Consider the following 25,000-nt stretch of genomic DNA (forward strand, 5'->3'; position numbering starts at 1 on the left):
ATTACCAGGGAGACTGACCATCTCCCATTGGTTTAAGCACCCCACCCAAGTTCAGGTGTGCTCATTACAGTGTTAAAGAGTTGTGAATAAAAAGCCAGGGAGTCTCATTCTATTATGAAGATTAAAAGCAGGAATGTTTCAGCCTTCTGTGGCAAAAGGACTTAGAGTAGGACCAGTCGAATTGGGGCACCTTGTAAGCGGTGACTGGCTAAGCAAAATATGGCCATATTGTGTGATTAAGTTCCCAATATTACTTAAAAAAGAATAGTTGTCTCTTGATATATATGCAGGCAATTTTTTGCAGCAGTAAAAAATATGTTGTGCTTTTGAAAATGGATGTGCACTGATACCTCTTTGTTTGTGTAATTACTGGGTTATATTGGCAGCACTCCCAGATGTTGATTTAAACTTTTTGTAAGGTGTGCTAAAAAAACAAATTTTGTATTTGTATGTATATATATATATATATATATATATATATATATATATATATATATATATATAAATATAAATATATATATATATATATATATATATATATATATATATATAAATATAAATATATATATATATATACACTTTGAATCTCTTCTTTCTGTGTTTTTAGGATTTGTAAATTACATCATGTGGCTCTGCATTGCTTCTGGAGTGAAGCAGAAAGAAAATTCTTAAAAGCTTGTCTTTTAATGTGCAATGATAGTCCAATAAAATGTTTTCTTACTACATACAGAACTACTCTTGGCACACAGAAGTAGTTTGATCTCACATGTTCGTGTCTGAGACTGGTGTTAATCACATGATCTCAAGTGTATACTTACATGATGATGGTGGTGGTGGTGGTGTTGGAGGATCACCTCATCATCATCATCATCATCCTCTTCTTCATCTTCGTCATCATTCACTACCGTGCGAACAAGTTTTCGCATGGCAACTTCCTGCAAGAGGATGGGAAAATTAGTCATTGCCTCATTCTCATATTTTAAGGAACACAAAGGCAAAATTAAAACTTTCGTGATTCAGAGAGAGCACTCAACTAAAATATTTTTCCCAATTTACTTGGGTTATCTAACTCTTCACAATCATTTTATATGCACAGATTCTGAGGCACCAGGTCCTACTGAGCATGAACAAGAGTTCAGTGTAGATACATATATGCATGTTGTGATTAGCTGATGGCTGTCACATGATACAGAGGGGAGGGAAAGTGGAAACAACTTGTAAAAAAAAATCTACAACTAATTTGAAATGTGAGTTTTGTGTTATGCAATTCTACTACAGTTTATAGTACCTCTGTCTTCTTGTCAAATACCAATACGTTTGTAGTGTGTTGGGAACAACACCAAACCACATCTTTTGACTGTGCATCCAAGAGAATGAAACACTTCATTGGGTGTACTAATATATTTATATTGATGAACCCACCTCATTGTTAGAGGTAAGTAGAGCTGTACGGATGCTGTCTCCAGTTCCCCAGGAGTTCTGTCCTTTCCAAACAAGATCAGTGGGAGGGTTATTTGTAGTTCCAGAACCGGCAGACCAAATCTGAGGAGAAATATTATACAATAAGTAACAACACAGCAGGGAGCTCACAAAGGAACATGGATGTTAAAGGGATATGAAACCTCAAAATTTTCTTTTATGATTTAGATAGAGCAATGATGGTGAACCTTGGCACTCCAGATATTTCAGAACTACATTTCCCATGATGCTCAACTAGACTTCAGAGTGCCTAAGCATCATGGGAAATGTAGTTTTAACATCTGGAGTGCCAAGGTTAGCCATCACTGAGATAGAGCATGCAATGTTAAAAACTTTCTAATTTACTTCTATTATCAATTTTTCTCTGTTCTCTTGGTATCTTTTGTTGAAAAGCATGGGCATATGCTTAGGAGACGGCCCATTTCTGGAGCACTATATGGCAGCAGATTTGCAAGAATGTTATCCATTTGCAAGAGTACTAGATGGCAGCACTATTTCCTTCCATGTAGTGCTCCAGATGCCTACCTACAGGGCCGCCATCAGGGTGTGACAGGGGTGACTCCTGTCAGGGGCCCAATGGGCCATGGGGCCCCATGAGGCAAGAACAACTATTATTTTAAAAAAAAATATTACAAGGAGTAAAGCATTAGCATTTGAGAGGATTTCTGAGTGTGCACTAAACCACTATGCACAGTGTGAGACAGACTTGGCACTTCAGTTTGTACAGTGTGTGCCTGAGTCAGGTGGCTGATCACTTTCATTTGCAGAGGAGGTAGGACTTACTTAGTAAATGTTTTTTATTTCTTTGTGCAATTTCGGATTGTAACTTCAGTGTGGTAGTAGTTGTATGGTGGGGCCAGGGTTCCATAAAACTATTTTAGCAATATACAGCAGTGTATTTATGATTATTTGACAATGCTGTAGAAATTCTATATTTAAAGCCATGCAGAAATGTTTCCTCCTCAATACACAAATGGTAGGTGCCCTTTTGGCAGATATGAGTTTTTTTTTATTAATATATATATTTTAATTACATTCCAGTTTACTGCCCCTTTATGCAAGGAGGCCTTTTATTTAAGATTTTTACATCTGCATAAAATGTTATACTCTCAGACTAAGATTGCTCAGTGTTTTAAATGAGACAGGTTAACTTAACACTGTTCAGTTTACACTACAGCTGACTTAATTTTTTAAATACATACAAACCAGCCTAAACCCTGCATTTAACCAGATCTAATGGTATGAGACTGAGTACCACAGCTTATGGTTCCACCAAGACCATATAGAGTACAGCATTTTCAAAACACATAAGTACAGCTGACAGATGGGAACATTTGTACACCATATTTGAAGTGGTGCTCTTGGTTGGGGAAAAACAAACATGTCAACCTTTCAAAAGTACTTTTCTCCATCTAGCCATCTACCCAGATAATTAATGTACAATTTTGAATTCACAGAATTATTTTTGTTTGCACATTTACAAATATGATTCTTTAAAAAGTGATCTCTTAATTTCTACAATTCACACACTGTTGATTTAGGGGATGCAATGTGCAGACATTTTACCTCCTGTGAGTGTTTCTGTGGGTGTCTGTGTTTATGTCTTTGTGCTTTTGTTTGTGTATCTATGAGTGTGTATGTATTTTTTCTGTGGGTCTCTCTCTGAGGGTAGATGTGTATGTCTTTTTGCATTTTCTGTAGATGTCTGTGAGGGTGTGTGCATATGTCTTTGTGCTTTTTCTATGGGTGTCTCTGTGAGGGTGTGTGTATGTATGTCTTTGTGTATTTTCTCTGGATGCCTCTGTGAGGGTGGGTGTGTATGTCTGTGTGTGTTTTCTGTGGATGTCTCTGTGAGGGTGGGTGTGCTTATGTATGTATGTCTGTGTTTTCTATGGATGTCTCTGTGAGGGTGAGTGCGTATTTCTGTGTTTTCTGTGGGTGTCTCTGTGAGAGTGTGTCCATGTCTTTGTGTATTTTCTGTGGATGTCTCAGTGAGGGTGTGTGTGTGTGTGTGTATGTATGTCTTTGTGTGTTTTATGTGGTTGTCTCTGTGTGTGTGTATGTCTTTGTGTGTTTTATGTTGGTGTCTCTGTGTGTGTATGTCTTTGTGTGTTTTCTGAGGCTGTCTCTGTCGGTGTTTCCTTGGGTGTATGTGCAAGTTTGTGTGTGTGTGTGTGTGTCTATTGTCGGTTCCTTTTTAAGACATTTTGACCTTACTACTGATTATTCACATCTTTCTACAGACTGAGACTAATGAGACCTTTCCGGAAGTCACCAATCCATTGTTTAACCTTTAAATGATTGTTTAGGCAGTTTAGGACCCCTCTTTTCAGCCACTGCATGCTATTGTCATCATTTAGTTGGTATCTTCCTTGACAAAAACATAATCAAAACTCCATATTTTGTTTTGCAAATCTCCTTTTTTGACAAAACTGTAGTCTACCTCATTACTTGTCACTGTTGTTAGGTCAATGTAAACAAGTGCTGAGTGTGTTTCTTTGCGTGTCTGCTAGAATGTCTATATGTGATTCCTTATGTGTGAGTGTGTGTTTCAGTGTATGAGTGTGTCTGTGTTTGTGTGTTACTACCTTTACATTTCCAAGTTTGACTACACTTAAGAATAAAGTGCATATATACATTTTAGTCACTTGGTCAAAAATTGCACATGTCAAATGGGGGCGGGGCCTGATCAATGATTAAGTCAGGGGCCCAAACATTTCTAGTGGCGGCCCTGCCTACCTAGGTATCTCTTCAACACAGAATACCATAGGAACAAAGCAAATTTGATAACAGAAATAAATTGGAAACTTTTTTTAAAATGGTTTGTTCTGTCTGAATCACACAAGAAAATGTTTGGGTTTCCTATCTCTTTAATGTAATAGTGAAAAATACATTATATAAAAATTATAACGACCATTAGGTGTGCTTTATGGTAAGATATTATCGATACTCTTGTTGTATTATGTCTCTTCTGATATCAACTCACATTATTGTTTGAAAAAAAATATCAAAATATGTAAAAGGATTATGTGTGGTTGTCAAAAAGAGAAAATAAAACATTGGGAAATATCAAAACAACCTACAGAAAGCAAAAGAGAATATAAGTGGAAATTGAGAAAGGCTCCATTAACAAAACAAAAAAAAACTATATGAGAAACGGGGAAGAAAACACAAAAAGGAGCAAGAATGAATGAGATAAAAAAACAGAGCAATGTAAATACAGAAATAGTGTTTGCTATAAAATATGTGTCTATCAGCAAACTGAGCAGTAAAACAAAGTAGTTAAAAATAACAGAAAAGTCAATATGATACAACACATCCGCTTATGAATGAGCGGAGAGGTGAGTGTGGTATTACTTGTGTGAGGAGGTGAGAACAAGAGAATGAAAATGTGTATAGGAGATATAATGCATTAGACATTAAGAGAGTGAAACACGGAATTATACAAATATAAATATATGTTCTTGTCACAGAATTTCTGTTTCCTTGGCACATTTGCACAACGCACCTCAGCCTCTGGGAAGGCAACAACGCAGCCATTTTTCATTTATATTTTCTAAGCTCTACCAACTTCTTTGTGTTCTAGTTCATTAGTACATTTTTATGCCTCCATATTTCACCCCCCCCCCACACTGAGCAGCGGCACACTGTGTTGCATAACTCACTACATTTATTGTCATAGGTTCATGTGCACATCCTGGGATTAAGTTATGCAGCTACAGTGAACAGAGAGCAGCTACTTGAGAGCTAGAAATATTGAGTTTTAAAAGCAAAGTGGTTAAAAATCTCTGATTAGCAATGGCTGTGAGGCAGCTTCCCCAGGAGATAAAACAATGACACTTACAGCATGGAAGATTACAGCATGGAAGATTATTAATGCCCTGCATCTGAGAATTTTCTCAATTATCTTAAAAACTAAGAACAAAATGTGGTAAAAATATGATACTAGTGAACTCAACTATCCGTGCTTGACCACTAGAGTGAGCTGCAGTACAATATACAGGCACAGATCGTTTTATTGCACCTCGCAGAACAATATCCTGGCACAGATTGTTTTATTGCGCCTCACAGATATTGCTCTTTTTACAAATTGAAGGTTTGTGGCCACACTGTGTCTATCAGCAAATATATATATATACATACATACATACACCATTAGCAAAAAGATTATAACTCACTGAAGGCTCAGATAATAGTTGGCATTTATTAGAAATGAGGTATAGTGCAAATATAACTTTCATATACACTGGGTGACTCACTTTATAGCTATATTTGCTTTATTCCGGTAGTCTGGAACCAAACCTGCAAATCTCGGAGGTACGCCTGTATATGAACCACTGAAATACATCAGCAGCTCTACATTATCAATTACAAGTTAAAGTCTTTTTTTGTGTGCATGTTTTGAGTGGAAGCACAAAGCTAGATTCCTATACTTTATGTTCATGCTTATTTATAAAAGATTGATATTCTCAAATTTCATGCACAAGGTAATGTGCCCGGGTCCTCCCATTCACTCTCCTCTGCAAGATTTTGCATTCCAGAGAACTTAAAGGGATATGAAACCCACATAAACATTTCTCTATAGAAAATGTATACAGAAAGGTACTTGGGGGAACTCTCCTCAAGTGGAGTTTATTAACTTTAAACATAGGAATTCAGTTTAATGAGCTGTCAATTTAAACATGAGAGACAAGATTAAAGGGATACTGTACCCACATTTTTTCTTTCATGATTTGGATAGAGCATGCCATTTTAGGCAACTTTCTAATTTACTTCTGTTGTCAATTTTTCTTCGTTCTCTTGATATCTTTATTTGAAAAAGAAGGCATCCAAGCTAAGGAGCCAGCAAATTTGTGGTTCAGAACCATGGACAGCATTTGTTTATTGGTGCTGTCCAATCAGCAAGGACAACCCAGGTTGTTCACCAAAAATGGGCTGGCATCTAAACTTAAATTCTTGCTTTTCAAATAAACATACCAAGAGAATGAAGAAAATTTGATAATAGGAGTACATTAGAAAGTTGCTTAAAAATTCCATGCTCTATCTGAATCATGAAAGAAAAAATGTGGGTACAGTGTCCCTTTAATATATCTTAGTTGGTATGTACAGAGGAGTGACCTAGGCTGTTGATGAACAGGGATTTATCTCCAGCCATCTCTATGACTAAACATAGAAGAAAAATAAAAACTTACGTAAATCATACATGGACTGTTTACTTACAAATGAATGTAGTTGGTACTTACTGTTATTGTTTGCCCAGCTTTTAAATTTATCCTTGGAGGAAATCTGTACACAATTGGAGCCTCGTCACCAATCTGTCGTTTTATCTGCCAGTTGCCCAAAGACTGGTCCTGATGTAAAATGAGTAGAGATTATTACATAAGGAAATGCAAAAAATTATGTATATTTTGAAAATATTGACTAAGTTTGGACCTCAGGATGTTTATGAATTAGTAATGTGGAAAACTAGACTTATGGGTCAGACACAAGTTGGTTTATGGCAATAATCTGAAGACTTAACTTTAGGGATGTACAAACTCCAACTAACCTCACTGGTCTTGTTCTTCAGACGCACAAATTTTCCTTCCTGATCCACCTCTTCAACTGAAACCTTCCCACTGGTCCTGGCATGCTGGTTGAAGGTGGTTTTTCTTGACTGACCGTCTTCTAGTTTCCTTTTCTTGGACGAGGAATGTAAGGAAGAATGAGCTGCGCCAGTTCTAGAGGACCGCTTATGTGAAGGAGGGCTGGGGGAAAGTCGTAGCCTTTGGGAGAGGGAAAAAACAAAAATTTATGCTTACCTGATAAATTTCTCTCTTTCCGGAAATGGAGAATCCACAACGTCATTCCAATTACTAGTGGGATATTCATCTCCTGGCCAGCAGGAGGAGGCAAAGAGCACCCCAGCAAAGCTGTTAAGTGTAACTTCCCTTACCCATAATCCCCAATCATTCAGCCGAAGGAAAATGGAAAAAGAAGAAACACAAGGGTATAGTATAAGTGCCTGAGGTTTACTCAAAAAAACATAGTGACAGTCACACAGGAAGGTCTCAGAAAGCAAATGCCAGAGACAGAAGTTCCTGGGAAATCCATATTAGAGAGTCTCTTGTTAGAGGATCCAGATTTATCCTCTGCAATAAATCTGAATGGTCTCCGTTCCATTGACTGAGCATGCAAAGATGCAGCACCGCAGATGGAACCGAGCAAAAGGAAAGATGTCCAAGGAATCCACCATCAGACCAATCACCTCCATGCATAAGCCACTGATGGACGAAAAGCAGGCTGGAGAGAAAAGTAAGAAGCAAGAAGTGTGGATTTTCTGACGTCCATCAGAAAAATCTTCATGGACAGGGAAACTATGATTGCCTCTAGAAAATACACTCTTGTAGCTGGAACTAGGGAACTCTTTTTCCAGATTCAATTTCCACCTGGAAACATAGAAAAGAAAACATCATCTCTGTATGAGATTTTGCTAGTTGAAAGAAGACACCTGAACCAAGATGTGTCTAGATAAGGCGCCACAGCAATTCCCTGGGATCTGATCACTGCCAGTAGAGTCCCCAGAACCTTGATGAATATTCTGGGAGCCGTGGCAAGACCAAATAGAAGAAGAGCAACAAACTGGAAATGCTTTTCCAGAAATTCAAACCTTAAAAACTGGTGATGATTCCTGAGAATGGAAAGGAGTAAATACTCGTCCTATAGGTCTATGGTCATCACGGACTGACCTTCCTGAACCAATGGAAGAATGGAACGAATAGTTTCTATTTTAAAGGATGGAGGAATTTGTTAAAGAGAACAAGGACTTGAACCCTTGGACCTCAGATTAAAGACTGATGCTCAACCGACTGAGCTCCTTGTAATAGAGCCCGTCAACTGTATCACAGCCGCGCCCGGATATGAACCTGGGTCCCAGTCTGTTTCTCTAATCCAGCGCCACCAGAGCGTTATAGACTCACTGAACTCCGCTCCTGTATACGGAAGTGCGGAAGTCACGTGAGCGGCTTTTTAAAAGTAAAAAGTCCTTTAGAACCTTTTCCTTCTATAACTCTTCAGCCAAGAGTGAAGTTCTCACATATATCTGTTAAAATGTATATCAAAAGTCAGACGAAATATGATGTCACAGACATTCATAAAGATTTCAATAGAAACATAAATAATGTTCATTAGACAACATAGGTTATACTTAAATCTAAACCTATCAGAGTCAGAAGTATATATACATTTTATAAAAGGATAATCCAACAGTGCGCGTTAATCTCAATATTATGAAAGATTGAAAATAGGCTGCAGAAAGATTGCACCTTAAAAAATAAAAGGAGCAAAGTATCATTACACCCAATGGCGGCAATACAATAAAAATGTAGTTTTTATCAGGAGAATACATCCTGAAAAGTCAGCTGTAAGTGTATATATTTATAAATGTTCTTTATTTAAACAAGTAATTCAGCTCCTATTTCCTTAGGAGCATGATTAGCATTTAGCTGCCACCTGATAGCGGCAAGTACAATAAAAACTCATTACTTATTATCCTGAAAAGAAAACTGCAGGTACGCTTAGCTAGAAATAAGTTCCATAAGAGAAACTACCTTTTTATACAAAAAAGGTAAATATTAATCTCTAGATGAAATTACAGAAAAAAATAATTTTTCAAACTATAATTTCTAAAAACTGTCACTAGATGGCAATACAACTCCATGAATGCTGAAAAACTGGAGAGACCAGAATTATTTAAAATATAATATAAAAACTCTAGGAGATCCTCAAGAAATATGAGCCATTGAACACAGAGCCCCATATCTTCTTGCAAATTAGGGCTACGCTAATCCTAGAGACAGCTATTCACAGGACCCAGCAAAAAAAATATATTTCTGGAAACCTGAGATATAAATAATAATGCACCGGAAATCTTAGGAGGTTCCAAGCAGCCAAGGAATGACTGCATTGAGATGAAATATAGTGGAGTCAGTTCTAGATTATCATGTATAAAAAAACCCACTAACTTTGGGTATCAAACACATGGCCTTAGAAGTTAGATTTATAGAACTATATAGCAACTCAGGAATCCTCCCCTAGGTGCCGAGCAACAACTCGTCAAATGACCTTCTTGCTCATGGCAGGAAAAACGTATCATTTTTTTTTTTAACAACACGCAGAGTCAGCTCTATGAATCTTACCGGACAAACTGAGAGGGGATGTACAAACACAGAAAAGCCACTTAAGTAAATAAGCGGCAATATGCCGCAAAAGTTCCCTAGGGCCAGCCCTGAGGTCATCACCGAAATGGTTGTTATTTGTGAAAACGGCTAAAGATGATGTACTTGCGTATGCTGCATAGCCATTTACGCGACTCTGAAAAGTTTGCTGCGTGTGTTATACACAAACGGCCAGTATGAGCCGAGACTTAGCTGAAAACAGCGAAAGAGGCTAAAAATACTGGCACTCAATGTCCATCGGCGCCCCATACGGAGAGCTGCGCCTCTATTATATGCTGCAATGCCGTCATTGCCGCCATTAACTCGAGCCATATTGACTCAAGCGCCCCAGTGAGGACCGCAATGCGGCCATTTAGACCAGCGCTATACTACAAAAACACCCTATACTTTACTGAGTGTTGAGAATGTAGTCAATTAACTCAACACCATAGATACGAATGTGGCCATGGAAAGCAGGCACTATACATTACCTAATGAGTGCTGCGCTATGCACCAGTGTTCACTGAACATAAGAGCCCTATAGAGAGCTTTACACCAGCGCTAAGTATGTTAATTGTATGACAGAACCCCCAGAGGGTAATCAATAGTTTGATAACCGGAGCTTTTCATAAGATACGTTAAAAAGATGCCGGTTAATGCCATGCTGCTCATACTTGACTGATATCCCCAGACAGGGATATTACTAAAAGTCCTAGACCCATCTAAAAGGGCAATAGTAGTGCTATCAGGATACCTGCCAAGGGAAGGGAATAGTAACATAAATGGACTTACCGTCCAGGGTCTTCTGCTGTGGGACAGTCACAGCAACTCCCAGTCTGTCAGCTTCATCACCCTCTAACAGGATCCTGGGTAGAAAAGGAAAAAACAGAGTAACCAACCCTGGCTTTCTATGAAAGGCTAGCATAAAGGTTAGAAATAAAGCAAAGACAACCTTGCCGGTTTCTAACTTCTAATAGCCACCATTAATTTTACTAAAGAGATTGACATGGACACATCATAGCCCCTAATCCTTGCTTGCAGGAAAAGTATCTTCAGACACCATCTTCACACAACCTCCATTGACAGAGGCAAAGCGAATGACTGGGGATTATGGGTAAGGGAAGTTACACTTAACAGCTCTGCTGGGGTGCTCTTTGCCTCCTCCTGCTGGCTAGGAGTTGAATATCAGACTAGGAATTGGAATGACGTTGTGAACTCTCCATGTCATAGGAAAGAAAATGATTGAGTGGGGCTTCTATAAAATTGTGAATTGTTCACAGGTATTTAAAGCCAGCGCAATCCACCTAACATTTTTGCAGCCCTTTCCCAGCTCACTATTGCTTCATCCATTGGTCCCTCCCAAACTCACGTTCTACTTCTCACTTTACCTTCCTATTTTACATTACCACACACTCAACTTACCTGGTCCTTTCCCTCTATCTCTGCAGCTTATCTCTACAATATCCAACTTTTTCCACACATTGTAGCTCCCCTCCCAGCTTCTTCTCACTGCTCCTAAACAAAACGTTGCTTTTCCCCCAACTCAATTTTCAATTTTATTCCCTTTCTTCTTTATTCTCAGATTACCTCCCCATTCTAAGCTCACCACATAAATTCCTTCATATTTTCATTGTCAATCTTTCCTCCCCCTTTTTTTAAATCATCCCAAATCCTCTCTCTACCTCCCTTTCATTGCTCACCTCTCCTCCTCTCCCTCCAGTAGCTTGCGGTAAGCATGGATCTCCATATCAAGAGCCAACTTGATGTCCAGCAATTCCTGATATTCGTCAAGTTGCTGCTGCATGCGAGCTCTCATTTCAGCCATTTCCCGGTCCTTGTCAGATAGGATTCGGCGACTGGAGTCCCTCTCCCTGGATAAGGCATCCTCCAGGTCTCTTAACTTCGCCTCTTTAGCTGCCAGCTAAAATGTACAATACACCATTCACAGTAATTAGATGCAAGACTGGCATGAGTATGTAAAATAAACATGGGATGCCACCTGATATTAGTCATTTAAAGAGACACAGTCAGATGACCATGAACAATTTAACATAATAAAAGCATAACATGGCTTTATGCTCTATAGGCATAAATGTCTGAAACTCATTTTGATGATGTTATCTAAGTTTAATGCCACATCCTAAGGGCATGATACCTAGTATGGACCACAGAAAGTTACATAGGAAGAGTTTGCATGGTTGGACCCAGCACTAATGATTTGTCAGCTATACAGTATGACTATGTCAGTATTTCTAACGGCTCTCCATACATATTACAAATGTTGCTGTGTATAGATTTGTGTTTTCTCACCTGTTTCTGCAGTTGGCTGAGCTGGGCAGACAAGCTGTCTATGCGGATTCTGCTCTGTTGGATCTCCTCATGTGCCTCTCCCACCAGGTTGCTGTTACGCTCTGCAGACTGTTTGGCATTCTCAAACTGTATGGTGAAAACACACGTAAAGTCATGAAAACACAGTGTACACGAAGAGTGTACATAATCCTGGCATGCCCTGACTTTGTAAAGACCATATGCTCTTTCTTTTAGTGTAGTTACAGTATTCTGTTGTTTGTTCCTTGCCTCATGAGAGTGTGCACATGCTCTGTGGTTTTGTCCTCTCTTGTACCACCAAGTCATCACCTAGTGCTGTCCCTCACTATGACAATGTATTATATCAATATAGTCAGCTTCTCCAGTATTGTCAAGCCCTCCTCTAGCTGTATCCTCACAACGGCACTTTACTTTCTCTATATAGTCATGTTTTCCCATAGCTGCGCCTTCGCCACGTATATATATATAAAGTCCACTCCTAGCTGTGCCCTCAAGATGACAGTGCACTTAAAAGGCTAAGTCATGTGCTCCCCAAGTGCTGTACTAAGTCTCTAGGCTAGGAAATCGCTCAACTAATAACACTTACTCAAAATCAGCTCCCACCTACTTCTGTACCTTTCATTATACATTCTCTGATATAAGTGAAGTCTCACCTTGGCATTGTAAGTCTTCTCCAGCTCTGCTTTGTACAGACTGATCTGTCCTTCATGCTGAGCCCGCATGTCTGTAAGTGCATCAGCAAGTTTGTTCTCAAACTCCCGCTGACGACCACTGTCAATTTCCACCAACTTAGTCTCATGACGGTGCTTAGTTTCACGCAATTCCTACAGGAAGAAACAAGCACAGTCCTAAAATCCAGATGTCTCCACACTTATTTATTATTTTTAAGGAACACCCAAAAATAAGTGTACTAGTAAAATCTTCTCATTTTGTGCTTCTGTTTTGGTTCCAATAGTTCTATTTTATAAGTGCATTGTCTGATATTTTTTACGGGATGAACTAAAGTGTTGACAAGAAATTTGTGATACAAACCTGTTACTATAATTTAAGCACACAAATAAAGAATTACACAGCTTACATAAACCTAGCTCTGGATTTGACTCCAACTGGGCATATTTAAAACTTAAAGGGACAGTAAAGTCAACATTTAACTTTCATGATTGAGAAAGAAGATGCAATTTGAAACAACTTTCCAGTGTACTTGTAAATTCTATTAAATTTGCTTTGCTCTCTTGGTTACCTTTTTTGAAAAAAACATACCTAGGTAGGCTCAGGAGCAGCAATGCACTACTGGGACCTAGCTGCTGATTGGTGGCTGCACATATATGCCTCTTGTCGCTGGTTCACATGAAGTGTTCAGCTAGCTCCTAGTAGTGTATTGCTGTTTCTTCAACAAAAGATACCAAGAGAATTTAACAAATTCGATGATAAAAGTAAATTTACAAATTTCTTCCTTTTTTTAAAAAATTGTATGTTGTATCTGAATCATAACAAAAAATGGGTTTCATATCCTTTTAAATGACCAGTAAATACAGTTGAATTACATAATCAGCAAATGCATGATAAAAAGTCTTAGGGGTCAATTTATGTAAGTGCGAGCGGACATGATACGATGTAGCATATACTGTCAGCATTTATCATTGCACCAGCAGTTCTTGTGAACTGTTTGTGCAGTTCCGCCCCCTGGCCGCTAACAGGGGGTGTCAATCAACCAGATCGTATTTGATCGGATTGATTTCTGTCCGCCGCCTCAGAGCAGGCGGACAGGTTATGGAGCAGCGGTCTTTAGACCACTGCTTCATAACTTGTTTCCGGTGAGCCTTCACGGGGAGCTTGATAAATATGCCCCTTAATCTGAACTTCAAATGAGTAGTAGATTTTTTTTCTGACAAATTTAAAAGTTTTGTCTATTTCCACTCCTCCTGTATCATGTGACAGCCATCAGCCAATCACATATACATATATTCTGTGAATTCTTGCACATGCTCAGTAGGAGCTAGTGACTCAAAAAGTGTAAATACAAAAAGACATTTTGTTAATGGAAGTAAATTGCATGCTCTATCTGAATCACAAATGTTTAATTTTTACTTGATTGTCCCTTTAACTGTTTATGGAAAACTTAATAATTGATCATAGAGTACCTTTGTCTGAAAAATAAATAATAATTACAATTATACATATGAGGTTATCGTACCCTAACATGGTGTTCCTCTAATCTAAATCATATATACCTAACATACTACATTTTAACCCCTTAAGGACCAGCGACGTACCCTGTATGTCGCTGGCCTTTTTTTGGGACTTGATTGTTTTATAGCGCGGTCTTGCCACCAGCGTTAAGACTGCTCTATTCCACAAAGCCTTCTGGAGGGAGGGCATTAAAAGCGTGTTCTTGCTAGACTTGTGCTATTATGTCCTGAAAAAACCCTTAACGACCAGTGATATACAGGGTACATTGTGGTCATTAAGGGGTTAAGTGGTGAAGGAACACAGGTAAATTAATCACAATATTTCCCAGATATCCTTAAAATGTGCAGTTGAATGAGTAGTTGCCAGGTAAATAGTCCACAGCTCAAAAAATTGGTAAGATGTACATTAAGAATATGAGATTTTTGTGTTTTATTAAAACTGTTTAAATCTCTTTGGTGGAGCCTGTATTTTTCTGCTGAGTGGTCTGTGATTACGCCATTTATTAAGATAATGCACTGGATGTGCAAGAACGTTTGTGAGTATTCTGGCATTTTTACCCACAACACTTGTCTTGTTCCCTACGATATCACACCATGAGGCGCCGCCTCTATCTTGTCTTTTAGGACACTGTTGCTGATCATTTATTAAGATACACATACAGATATCTCAGACTGCTGTGACTAGAAAAGAGATCTGCAAAGCTTCACAATAATAAAGGAAAGGCTGAAAGAATAATCAAATACAATCTGACTTTTTAGCAAAGCTGCCACCTATGTAATATGAACGTGTTCTACAAATAAAATAATAACATTATTTTAAACATTTTAGACGAGGACTAAGATAGGTTCCTAGCTAGGAGTTGTTCCTAGTTCTACAGCAGTCTAAAGAGAGGACCCACCTCACTGTAAATGCTCTTCTGAAACTCCAGCTCTTCCTTCAGGGTCTGGTTACGGTTTTCAGCGTCCACTCGGCGCAACATCTCATCTTGAAGCTGCTTCTTTACATCAGCCAAGCTGCCTTCCAACTGCAAAGGAGAGCGCATTGTCACCTCATGCTTACAACATGTCACATATGCTCAGTGAGTTTCTGAGCACTATTTAAATTCCCAAACAATGCATTGCACAAGAATACAGTGTAAAATGTAAAACACATATACCGTATATATATTTTTCCTTTACCAAAGCAGATTTCTAATAACATAAAGGGCTAGATTACAAGTGGAGTGCTATTTTAACGTGCACCTGTAAAAGGGGCAATTTTGTCTGTTTATGGCGCACGTTAAATAACCAGCCATTACAATTGGCTGGTTAATGCTACCACAAGCTCCAGGTTTCACTTTGAACTTAGCACAATTAACCAAAGGTCAGAACTTTTAATGAAAAAAATGTGCCCCAATTGCCCCCCCAATAAAGTGGACAGTTCTTTAAACTAAAATAAAAAGATGAGCAACGTTATTTTTTTATTAAAACCTGCACCAAGCAGTTATAAGTGGTTAAAGTGATGAAAAAAAAAAAGCACTGAAAGTGCCTTTACTTTGATGTGAATGGGGACCGTGTTTTTACTGTAAATATATATTTATGTGAATATACACATATAAACATATACATGTATATGTTATATTCATATATCATTTTATTTTGCTGCCCAACACTGTGCGAATTGCCCCCTGCGCTGTGCTAGGTGCTTTGCCGTGTCTGACGCTATGAGAATGAGGCTCCCATTGGAGCATATGGAACACACTCTCGTGAGCGCAAGGCTTCCGTTTGCATTGCGCCTAACTTGTAATACCAGTGCACATTTACATGCAGTGGTATTACTGAATGAAGCTCAAATTAAAAAAAAATGACATTTACTTTCATCATTATTTTGCACACTTTTCTTGTAATTTAATTTTAGACATTGTGGTTTTCCCACTGAACCCTAGAGGTTGGAATGTATTGACTAATGTGTGCAAGAGCTTATTAGTATCTCCCTAATTGCCAAAGGCAGAAGCGCTAAGATAAACATGCTCAAGAGGCTTCTGAATTGCAATACAATGCAAAAATTACATATTGAAATATTAAAAACAAAATGTTACGCAGATATTTTGCAATGCAGTACTTAATTGCTGCTATATGATATATAAGACTGTAACAATTTATCCAGCCACTTACAATTGCAAAGCATAGAGCAAATGTTTACCAAAAACCACAAAACAATGAATATGAATAATTACATATTGTACAATGGAACCTTTTTAATCAATAATCTTCTGTTTAAAGGGTTTTAAATTCACTTCTTTTTTTCCAAATGTCGTTCGTTCTCTTGGTATTCCTTCTTGAAAAAGAATACGCATATATCCAACACTATTGGGAGCTAGCTGCTGATTGTTGCCTGCACATAATTGTCACTTGTGATTGGCTTACTAGATGAGTGCAGCTAGCTACCAGTAGTGCAATGCTGTTCTTTGAGCAAAGGGTAACAAGATAATTTAGTAAATTTGATAATAGAAATAAATTGAAAAGTTGTTTAACATGATATGTTCTATCCAAATCATGAATAAAAAAATTTGGTGCTTCCTGTGTCTTTAAAGTCTAAAAAAAATTTAAAAAGCATCTATACCAACAATAAATTGCAATATCTCATGCACAGTAGGGCTGTTATTTTGTATCCAGCTGTGAACAAGATGATGCAGATTTATTGTTACAAAGCAGTATATGCTTTATTTGTACTATGCTAAGAACTGATAGAAAACCCTTTATTCAAAACTGCTTGGGACTGGAAAAGGTTTGGATTTCGGGAAAGTTTGAATTTTGGAATATTTGTATATTTGCATCTGTAAAATGGGACAGTTTGGAGAGGGGATGGAACCAAGTGTAAACAACAACATCTTATGTAATTTAGGCAATATTTACATGTCATAATACAGCGTATACATTTAATCTAAAGGTAATTTTATATAAAGGATACTACAGTACTGTTATGTAAAAAAAGTAATTTTTTATAAAAAAAATTTAAAAAAAATATTAATTAAAAAAGTTTGGATTTCAGAATAAGTTTGGATTTTGGAATTGTGGATTTGCACCATATATATCAAGATGATATTAGTTCTTTTACATGTTTATAAGAAGCCTTCTGTAAAGTTTTTGCAATTTTATATATATGTATTTGCTGTTAGTGAGGTTTTAGTTGGTTTCAAATAGACTAAATATACTGTATTTACAAAAGCCTATAAAATATGTGGAGCTCATTTTCAGATTTGATGAGTGCATTTACCTAATCTGTGCATGCCTCATGCTTTTGTATTAGGGCTGTGAACCCTACATAAGCACTGTAGGTGAACTCTTGCACAACACTCTTGCTTAAAGTCTAAAGTTCACCACAGGGAGGGCAAACAGATTGTAGACAAGGCTTGCTTTTATCTTTTCCTACGTAAAATAATTTTTAATAGATTTCTATAAAATAGAAAGTGCTGATAAAAAAACCCGCTTTCCTAAGTTCCAATTCAGTTAAGTTAAATACAGCGCACTTCCCTGCCTGCCCCAGGCTTTATTCTAGTTGCACAATTTCTCATTGCCCCTTTACCTTAGCAATCTGAGCTTTGAGTTCCCGAAGTTCATTGTCCAGGTTTCGCTTCTCTCCCAGGGCAGTGGTCAGAGCAGCATCTTTGGAATTTAGAAGAGCTTCTAAGTCTTTGAGACGAGCTTGAGCGGACAGCAAATCAGCCTCTTTCTTGGAGTTCCTGCAAAATCAAACATCATAAGGATAGGTAGAAATGGAAGCATGAAAATTAAACATGAAATCCTCTTACAACAGAAAAGAACCAGTTGTTTGATTTATTTCACATTATACTCTCCAGCCTCTCCCTGTTTCTAAGCTGTTTTCTCCAACACATCTTTCAAATCTACTTACTATGTGAAAAGCATCCTATTATAAACAGTGTTTTCTGTGGCAGGTACAGAAGTCATGTTTGAGATCTCATAGCTTCTTGGTTAGACCATATAGTAGTAGGCAAACAGGACAGCTGGTGATTAGTGCAAGTCCTGTTATGCATGGGAAGTCTATCAATATCCTGTATTTACAGGACCAAAATAATTCCAACCCGACTTTATTTATAAGAGACCACAAGAAACCAACTGTACAGAGTTCAGATATTTCAGAAAATCTTAAAAAAAGGCTGTCACTAGGCTACAAAATGAAAAGAAGGAAGCTTCTTAGTTTTGACATTTTAAATTAAATCCCTTGGTGCATTTATTTTAACAAACGTAGCTGCAAAAAAAAAAGTGCTTATTTCTCTCAGAATGTAAGACCTTACTAAATAAATAAAGTTATACTTTAATTGATATATATATATATATTATTTATTTATATATGTGTCCGTTTTTTGTGTAAAGTAATCACTAGCATCTAAACATAGAATTTGATGGTAAATAAGAACCAAAAAGGCCCATCAACTCTACTCATATTACATGTTACTTTTTCTTTAGGATAGCCTCATGAACTCTACTCATATTACATGTTACTTTTTCTTTAGGATAGCCTCATAAACTCTACCCATATTACATGTTACTTTTTCTTTAGGATAGCCTCATGAACTCTACCCATATTACATGTTACTTTTTCTTTAGGATAGCCTCATGAACGCTACCCATATTACATGTTACTTTTTCTTTAGGAGAGCCTCATGAACTCTACTCATATTACATGTTACTTTTTCTTTAGGAGAGCATTATCAACTCTACTCATATTACATGTTACTTTTTCTTTAGGATAGCCTCATGAACTCTACCCATATTACATGTTACTTTTTCTTTAGGAGAGCCTTATGAACTCTACTCATATTACATGTTACTTTTTCTTTAGGAGAGCCTTATGCATGTCCCAGGCATTACAGTCTTTGAGGCCCATTTATCAAGCTCCAGATGGAGCTTGAGGGCCCGTGTTTCTGGTGAGTCTTCAGACTCGCCTGAAGCAGCAGTTATGAAGCCGCGGTCTAAAGAACGTTGCTCCATAACCCTGTCCGCCTGCTCTGAGCAGGCGGACAGAGATTGCCGGAATTCAACCCCATCGAGTACGATCGGGTTGATTGACACCCCCTGCTGGCAGTCTATTGGCCGCGAGTCTGCAGGGGCGGCGTTGCACCAGCAGCTCACAAGAGCTGCTGGTGCAATGCTGAATACGGAGAGCGTATTGCTCTTCGCATTCATCGAGGTATGTCGGACCTGATCCGCACTGTCGGATCAAGTACGACATACCTTTGACAAATATCCCTCTTTGTGTTTACCACCTCAAATGAAAGTTTATTCCATGAATTCACCACCCTTTCTGTAAAAAAATGCTTCCTTAAATTTCTCCTGAATCTGCTACCCTCTAACTTTAGATTATGACCCCTTGTTTTGGCATTTATTTTTTTGTGAAAAATGCTTTCAGCTTCTATTTTATTAAGTCCCTTCATATAATTGAAGGTTTCTATCATGTCACCTCTTTCCCTTCAATCCTCTAAACTATACATATTTAGATCATAGAGTCTTTCTTTGTACGTTTTATATTTTAGACCATGTCCCATTTTAGTAGCACTCCGTTGGACAGCTTCTAGTTTATTTATATCTTTTTGTTGTTATAAAAATATGTGAAATGGAGGGGTGGTGTCAAGGCAGCGACTGAATATGGCTGCAATACTGGTTCTGCTAACCCAATATACATTATGCTGTGTATATTAAAGGGATACTGAACCCACATTTTTCCTAATTTTAAGCAACTTTCTAATTTACTCCTATTATCAATTTTTCTTCGTTCTCTTGGAATCTTTATTTGAAAAAGCAGGAATGTAAGCTCTCGAGCCGGCCCATCTTTGATTCAGTACCTGGGAAGTGCTTGCTGATTGGTGGCTAAATGCAGCCAGCAATTAGCAAGTGCTATCCAGGGTGCTAAACCAAAAATGTGCCGCCTCGTAAGCTTACATTCATGCTTGTTCAAATAAAGATACAAATAGAACTAAGAAAAATTGACAATAGGAGTAAATTAGAAAGTTGCTTAAAATTGCTTGCTATATCTGAATCATGAAACAAAAAATTGAGTTCAGTATCCCTTTAAGTTTGCTTTATAGTCTGAGCCACTGAGGCCCTTCCTCTAAAATGTTATTGAGCATAGTGAGCTTTAACAAAGGCTTCTTTTAGTTAAGGCACGTTGGGATAATAATTTAGCTTTTGCAATAATATATTTCCCTATATAGTAAGCAAAAACAAAGGCCTTTTTTTTTTAAAATGAATGTTTGGATAGTCATATATATCTTTTGCAATAATAAACATTCTTCTGTAGTTGTATTGAGTATTGTAAGCTACAACAAAGGCCTTTTTTTTTATTTAAAGTGACAGAAAACCCCAAAATTGTCTTTCATGATTCCAGTGTTTATTCCGTAAAGTGAATGTAAACTTTAATGAATTAAGGCCAGTATCAAACAATCTTAAAAACAGGGGCACTTTAATTCATTAAAGTTTACAAAGATGCTTAATTTTAAAAATACTTATCTTTGCTTTATGGAAAGCAGAGTATTGTACTTACATAACGCAAAGGTAAGTATTGTAAAAAATAAACATCTTTGTAAACTTTAATGAATTAAAAGTGCCCCTGTTTTTAAGATTATTGTTTGATACTGGCCTTTAATTCATTAAAGTTTACATTCACGTTAATAAAGGAACAAAAATAAGCAAAACAAAATGCTTCAGTGCTCTAAAGTGTTTTATTATTGCACATGATTACAAAAGGTTTAAAACACACAATTAAAGTTAGCTTCCCAGATACAATTCATTACTGGTCTAGAGCTGGACACGGCCACTGAGCCAATCAGGGCAGCATTTGTGTGTAGCTGCCAAACTCCAGCTGGGTTCAGCTCAGGATTAACAGCCCATTGCCGTGCTGCTCTGGAGGAGAATTCAACTATGTGTTTAACCTTCTTCGGGGCAGTATTAAAAAACATATTTCTCTACAGGCTATAGTATAACAATAAAATGCTGTAGCAGATTAGAGCATTATATTATGTTCCTATAAGAAAGATATATAAAATAACAATAAAAATAATATTAATCTGCTGTGTCATTTATTAAACCAGAAATGTGAAAAGCTGGATAGTGCTAAGTACACAAACCTTAAAGTGAAGGTCCATTTTGATGAATTAGTGCCCGGTTTTTAATAAACCTATTAAAAACAAGGGCACTTTAATTCATCAAAATTGACATTTCACTGTTTTCTTCAAAAACGTACCTTTTAATCCTGGCTTCCGCCCACCGCAAGCACTCTTCGCGGGTCCAAAATTACAAAGCTGGCTTCCTCCAATCACAGCTTTGCATCAGGCCAAGATTCCCCTGGGGGGAAGCTGTGATTGGAGGAAGCCTGATTCGTCATTTTTGAAGTCTGCAGAGGCTTCCGACGGCTTGGGGAATTGCTACAGCGGCATTCAGGATTAAAAGTTTTTGAAGAAAACAGTGAAATGTCAATTTTGATGAATTAAAGTGCCCTTGTTTTTAAAAGGTTTATTAAAAACCGGGCACTAATTCATCAAAATCGACCTTCACTTTAAGGTTTTTTGTGTGTGTGTGTGGTTTTTTTTTTAAACATAATAGTAAAGGGTCAGTGTACTGTAAAATGTTTTTCCCTTATAATGAGTTTTTTGGCTGTTAAAACCACCACCTATATTGAAAATATATATGTTTTTGTATCAAAAGAAAAGCTATGTAAACAAGAACCAGTGGCAGCCCTGTAGGATCAGAAGTGACAGATACTTAAATGTTAATTTTCAATTGCTCTCTCTAAGTATCAGTTTTCTTTTTTAGACAAAGAGATAAGGACGCATGTGTATATATACGCATGTGTATATAGAGAAATCAGTACACTTTTTTATGAGCAAACCAGCTATTTTATATAAAAAACAAACTAAAGGAGCGATTTCCCATACATTTTAAACTCTGCAGCAAGTATCACAAATCATTGGAAACACATTAAGGGGTCGATTTATCAAGCTGCAGCGGAAAGGGGCGTACATATGCGCCCCTGTCTGCCGCAGCTCGCCACTAGTAGACTGAATTCCGCTGCCGGAATTCAGCATTGCACACAAGCACTATTTTGCGCTCAAGTGCAATACCGCCCCCTGCCCGCGCAAAGCCAATCACGCACGGGCAGGAGCTGTCAATCTCCCCGTTCGGACGAGACCGGGGAGATTAAAATTCGTCACCTCTGATGACCGCTTCTTGTTAAATACGGACAGTAGGTTTTCTTGTGAGAACCTGCAGCCATAGCGGGGCGAAGCCTTTGATAAATTGACCCCTAAAGGCTAACCAACTTTTCAATTCACTGTCCCTTTAAAGGGACAAGCTTGTCAAAACTGAAATGCAGATGAGTGCATTTCAGTTTTGAATAGAATCAGACTTGCAATGTATTAGGAAAAATGCTTCCAGTAAAAGCTACCGCTGTTTATATATATCATGCCGATGGATAGCCAGCCACGGTAACATAAACATGATAAGTAAGCCATGACCAATCACAGTAATATCCTGCAAATAAAGCCATTCATTCAACAGTTTGTTCTCAGTTCCCAGTTTGCCATTATTCAGTATATAATGAAACATGGCATAATGTAATTGCTGCTTTGATAAGACAAACAATGAAGTTTGCTTCTCAGCAAGCCGTCAAGCAAATCAATAATAAGAAAAAGGTTTTTATCTGCATAATAAAACATTAAATATCAGTATTTTACCAAGAGCAGAAGAGCAAAGATAGGAATAGAGCATTAAATTATATTTAAAAATTAAATAAACATTAGAGATGAATGCTAAATAGAGCACCGTGATGAACTGAAGCTGCAGGGACAGTATCAGACTTTGCCAGAACTGAAAATGTATTAAAGGGAAATTATAGCATCATTTTAACCCCTTAATGACAGCTGACATACCTGTATGTTGGCTGTCTGTTGAGCTTCCAGGTGTGTAATAGCATTGGTCCACTCCCTGATCTTGTATAATTGGATCAGTCTGGGGTAGGGTTACCACCTCGGCCATGTTTTCCTGGACACTTATAAGTTACACATGCTGCAGGGAGGAACATGAATAGTGCTGTCAGGATCACTATTCATCTGCTATCCAGGGGTGCAATTCATGTTCTCCTCTGCACACCCTGCAGAATGTGTAACTCATAAGAGTCCAGGAAAACATGGCCGAGGTGGCAACCCCAGTCCTGGGTGATTTTAATCCACCAACTGTGAGGTGGAGAGAGTTTGGGAAGGATCGATTTAAGCCACTGTCTTACAAATATCAGAGGTATGCACTTGCATTAATGAGCTTGCAACCGATAGGGACACAAGCCTTTTAATAAATCTGACCCTTATTCTGTATTTTGAAGGAGTAATAGATGTTTTTCTCTGACAAATTTCAAAGTTACTTCCATTTTCCCTGCCCCTTGTATCCTGTGACAGCCATAAGCCAATCACAAATGCATATACGTATATACTGGGAACTCTTGCATATGCTCAGTAGCAGCTGGTGCCTCAAAAAGGGTGCATATAAAGAGACTGTGCACATTTTGATAATGGAAGTTTTTTTTTTTTTTATTGTTTGCTGTATCAGAATTATGAAACTTTAATGGATGGGCATATGACCAGTGATTGGAGAATAAGCATGGCTTCTCACTTGCTCAGCACCTGTATCCTCCTCGTGGCATTGCGAGCACAGCTTTGAATATATATTCAGAGGTATATAGGGAGCCTTGGCAAGGTACTGTGAGCGCTTCTACTCTGTTTATGCTAAAGCTGACATTTTCAAATGACCATGAGCACTTGTAATAGATCAGTGAAACACTGACGAATCTGCTATATAAAAGTCTCTAACTTTGCACATCCTGGGACTTATAAGTCATACAAAGTATCTGGAATACATCAGTATTACACTGACAAATCAACAAATAAATAAGGTGGTCTCTGACTTTTGTTTTAATTATTTTTAAATAATCTTAAACACATTTGGAGGACTGAGATTTCAACCTAAAGTGGAGCGTTTATTATAACACAGGGAGACGTCCCTGAATTCACTTTGGTTTGGTAAAACCTTGTTTTTCTATTGTGCGTTTTTGTGGCTTTATCCCTTTTTTGTGAAATATATGTATTTAAATACATTTTTATTAAATATTTAATTTTATTATAACAAATTCTTTTATATTATTTTAGTGTTGGCTGTATAGCGCCCTCTTCACACCTTCCAATATACTGTTTATCTTTGCTAATAAGGAGCTTATTTAGAAGAGTGGCAAAATACTTTTTTTCAATTTGAATATGTATTTAACCACATAATAAAATATTAAAAATATAAATTAAAAAATAAAATGCTCTAGTTAAATACATTTTATTTCTATATAGTTCTGTTATCAAATTGACTTTGTTCCCTTGAAAAGCATAATAGGCAGACCAAGGATCAGCAGTGCATTATGGTGAATTAGCTGGTGATTCGTGGTTATGTGCAAAAGTCTCTTGTCATTGTCTCACCAGATTTGTTCAGTACACTGCATCTCTGCAGCTGACTTAAATCACATTTAATCCCTTTCGAAGGGTGAAATACATAGTTAAGTGTGATGATAAAATGCTATCAGGGCATTTTCTTGTACTTTTACATCACTTTAAACATGCTTCTGAAATTGTAATGCACTGCTCGGAATTTCAAAATCAATTTTAAATCCTTTTAAAAGAAAAAAAGAAAAAAAAACTTGATTTCTGACTACAGAATACTTGCTACATTATCATTACAAAAGCCTATGTGTCTCTGAGGAATATTACTGCAGCCAAATACTTG

The 25,000-nt window shown here is 37.5% G+C and overlaps 1 protein-coding gene across 1 annotated transcript in view; it reads right to left on the minus strand.

Annotated features, from left to right (window-relative positions):
- The window catches only part of LMNA (lamin A/C), an 86,423-nt gene that overhangs the window by 15,313 nt on the left and 46,110 nt on the right, over positions 1-25,000 (minus strand). The window contains exons 3-11 of the mRNA XM_053704474.1: positions 17,757-17,913; positions 15,091-15,216; positions 12,656-12,826; positions 11,985-12,110; positions 11,375-11,595; positions 7,028-7,244; positions 6,723-6,830; positions 1,423-1,542; positions 819-935 (exon numbers count right to left, since the gene is read on the minus strand). Of these exons, the coding sequence (XP_053560449.1) occupies positions 819-935; positions 1,423-1,542; positions 6,723-6,830; positions 7,028-7,244; positions 11,375-11,595; positions 11,985-12,110; positions 12,656-12,826; positions 15,091-15,216; positions 17,757-17,913 (1,363 nt within the window). The remainder of the gene's footprint in view (positions 1-818; positions 936-1,422; positions 1,543-6,722; positions 6,831-7,027; positions 7,245-11,374; positions 11,596-11,984; positions 12,111-12,655; positions 12,827-15,090; positions 15,217-17,756; positions 17,914-25,000) is intronic.

The sequence above is a fragment of the Bombina bombina genome, chromosome 1 (assembly GCF_027579735.1).
Source record: "Bombina bombina isolate aBomBom1 chromosome 1, aBomBom1.pri, whole genome shotgun sequence".
Classification (NCBI taxonomy): Eukaryota; Metazoa; Chordata; class Amphibia; order Anura; family Bombinatoridae; genus Bombina; species Bombina bombina.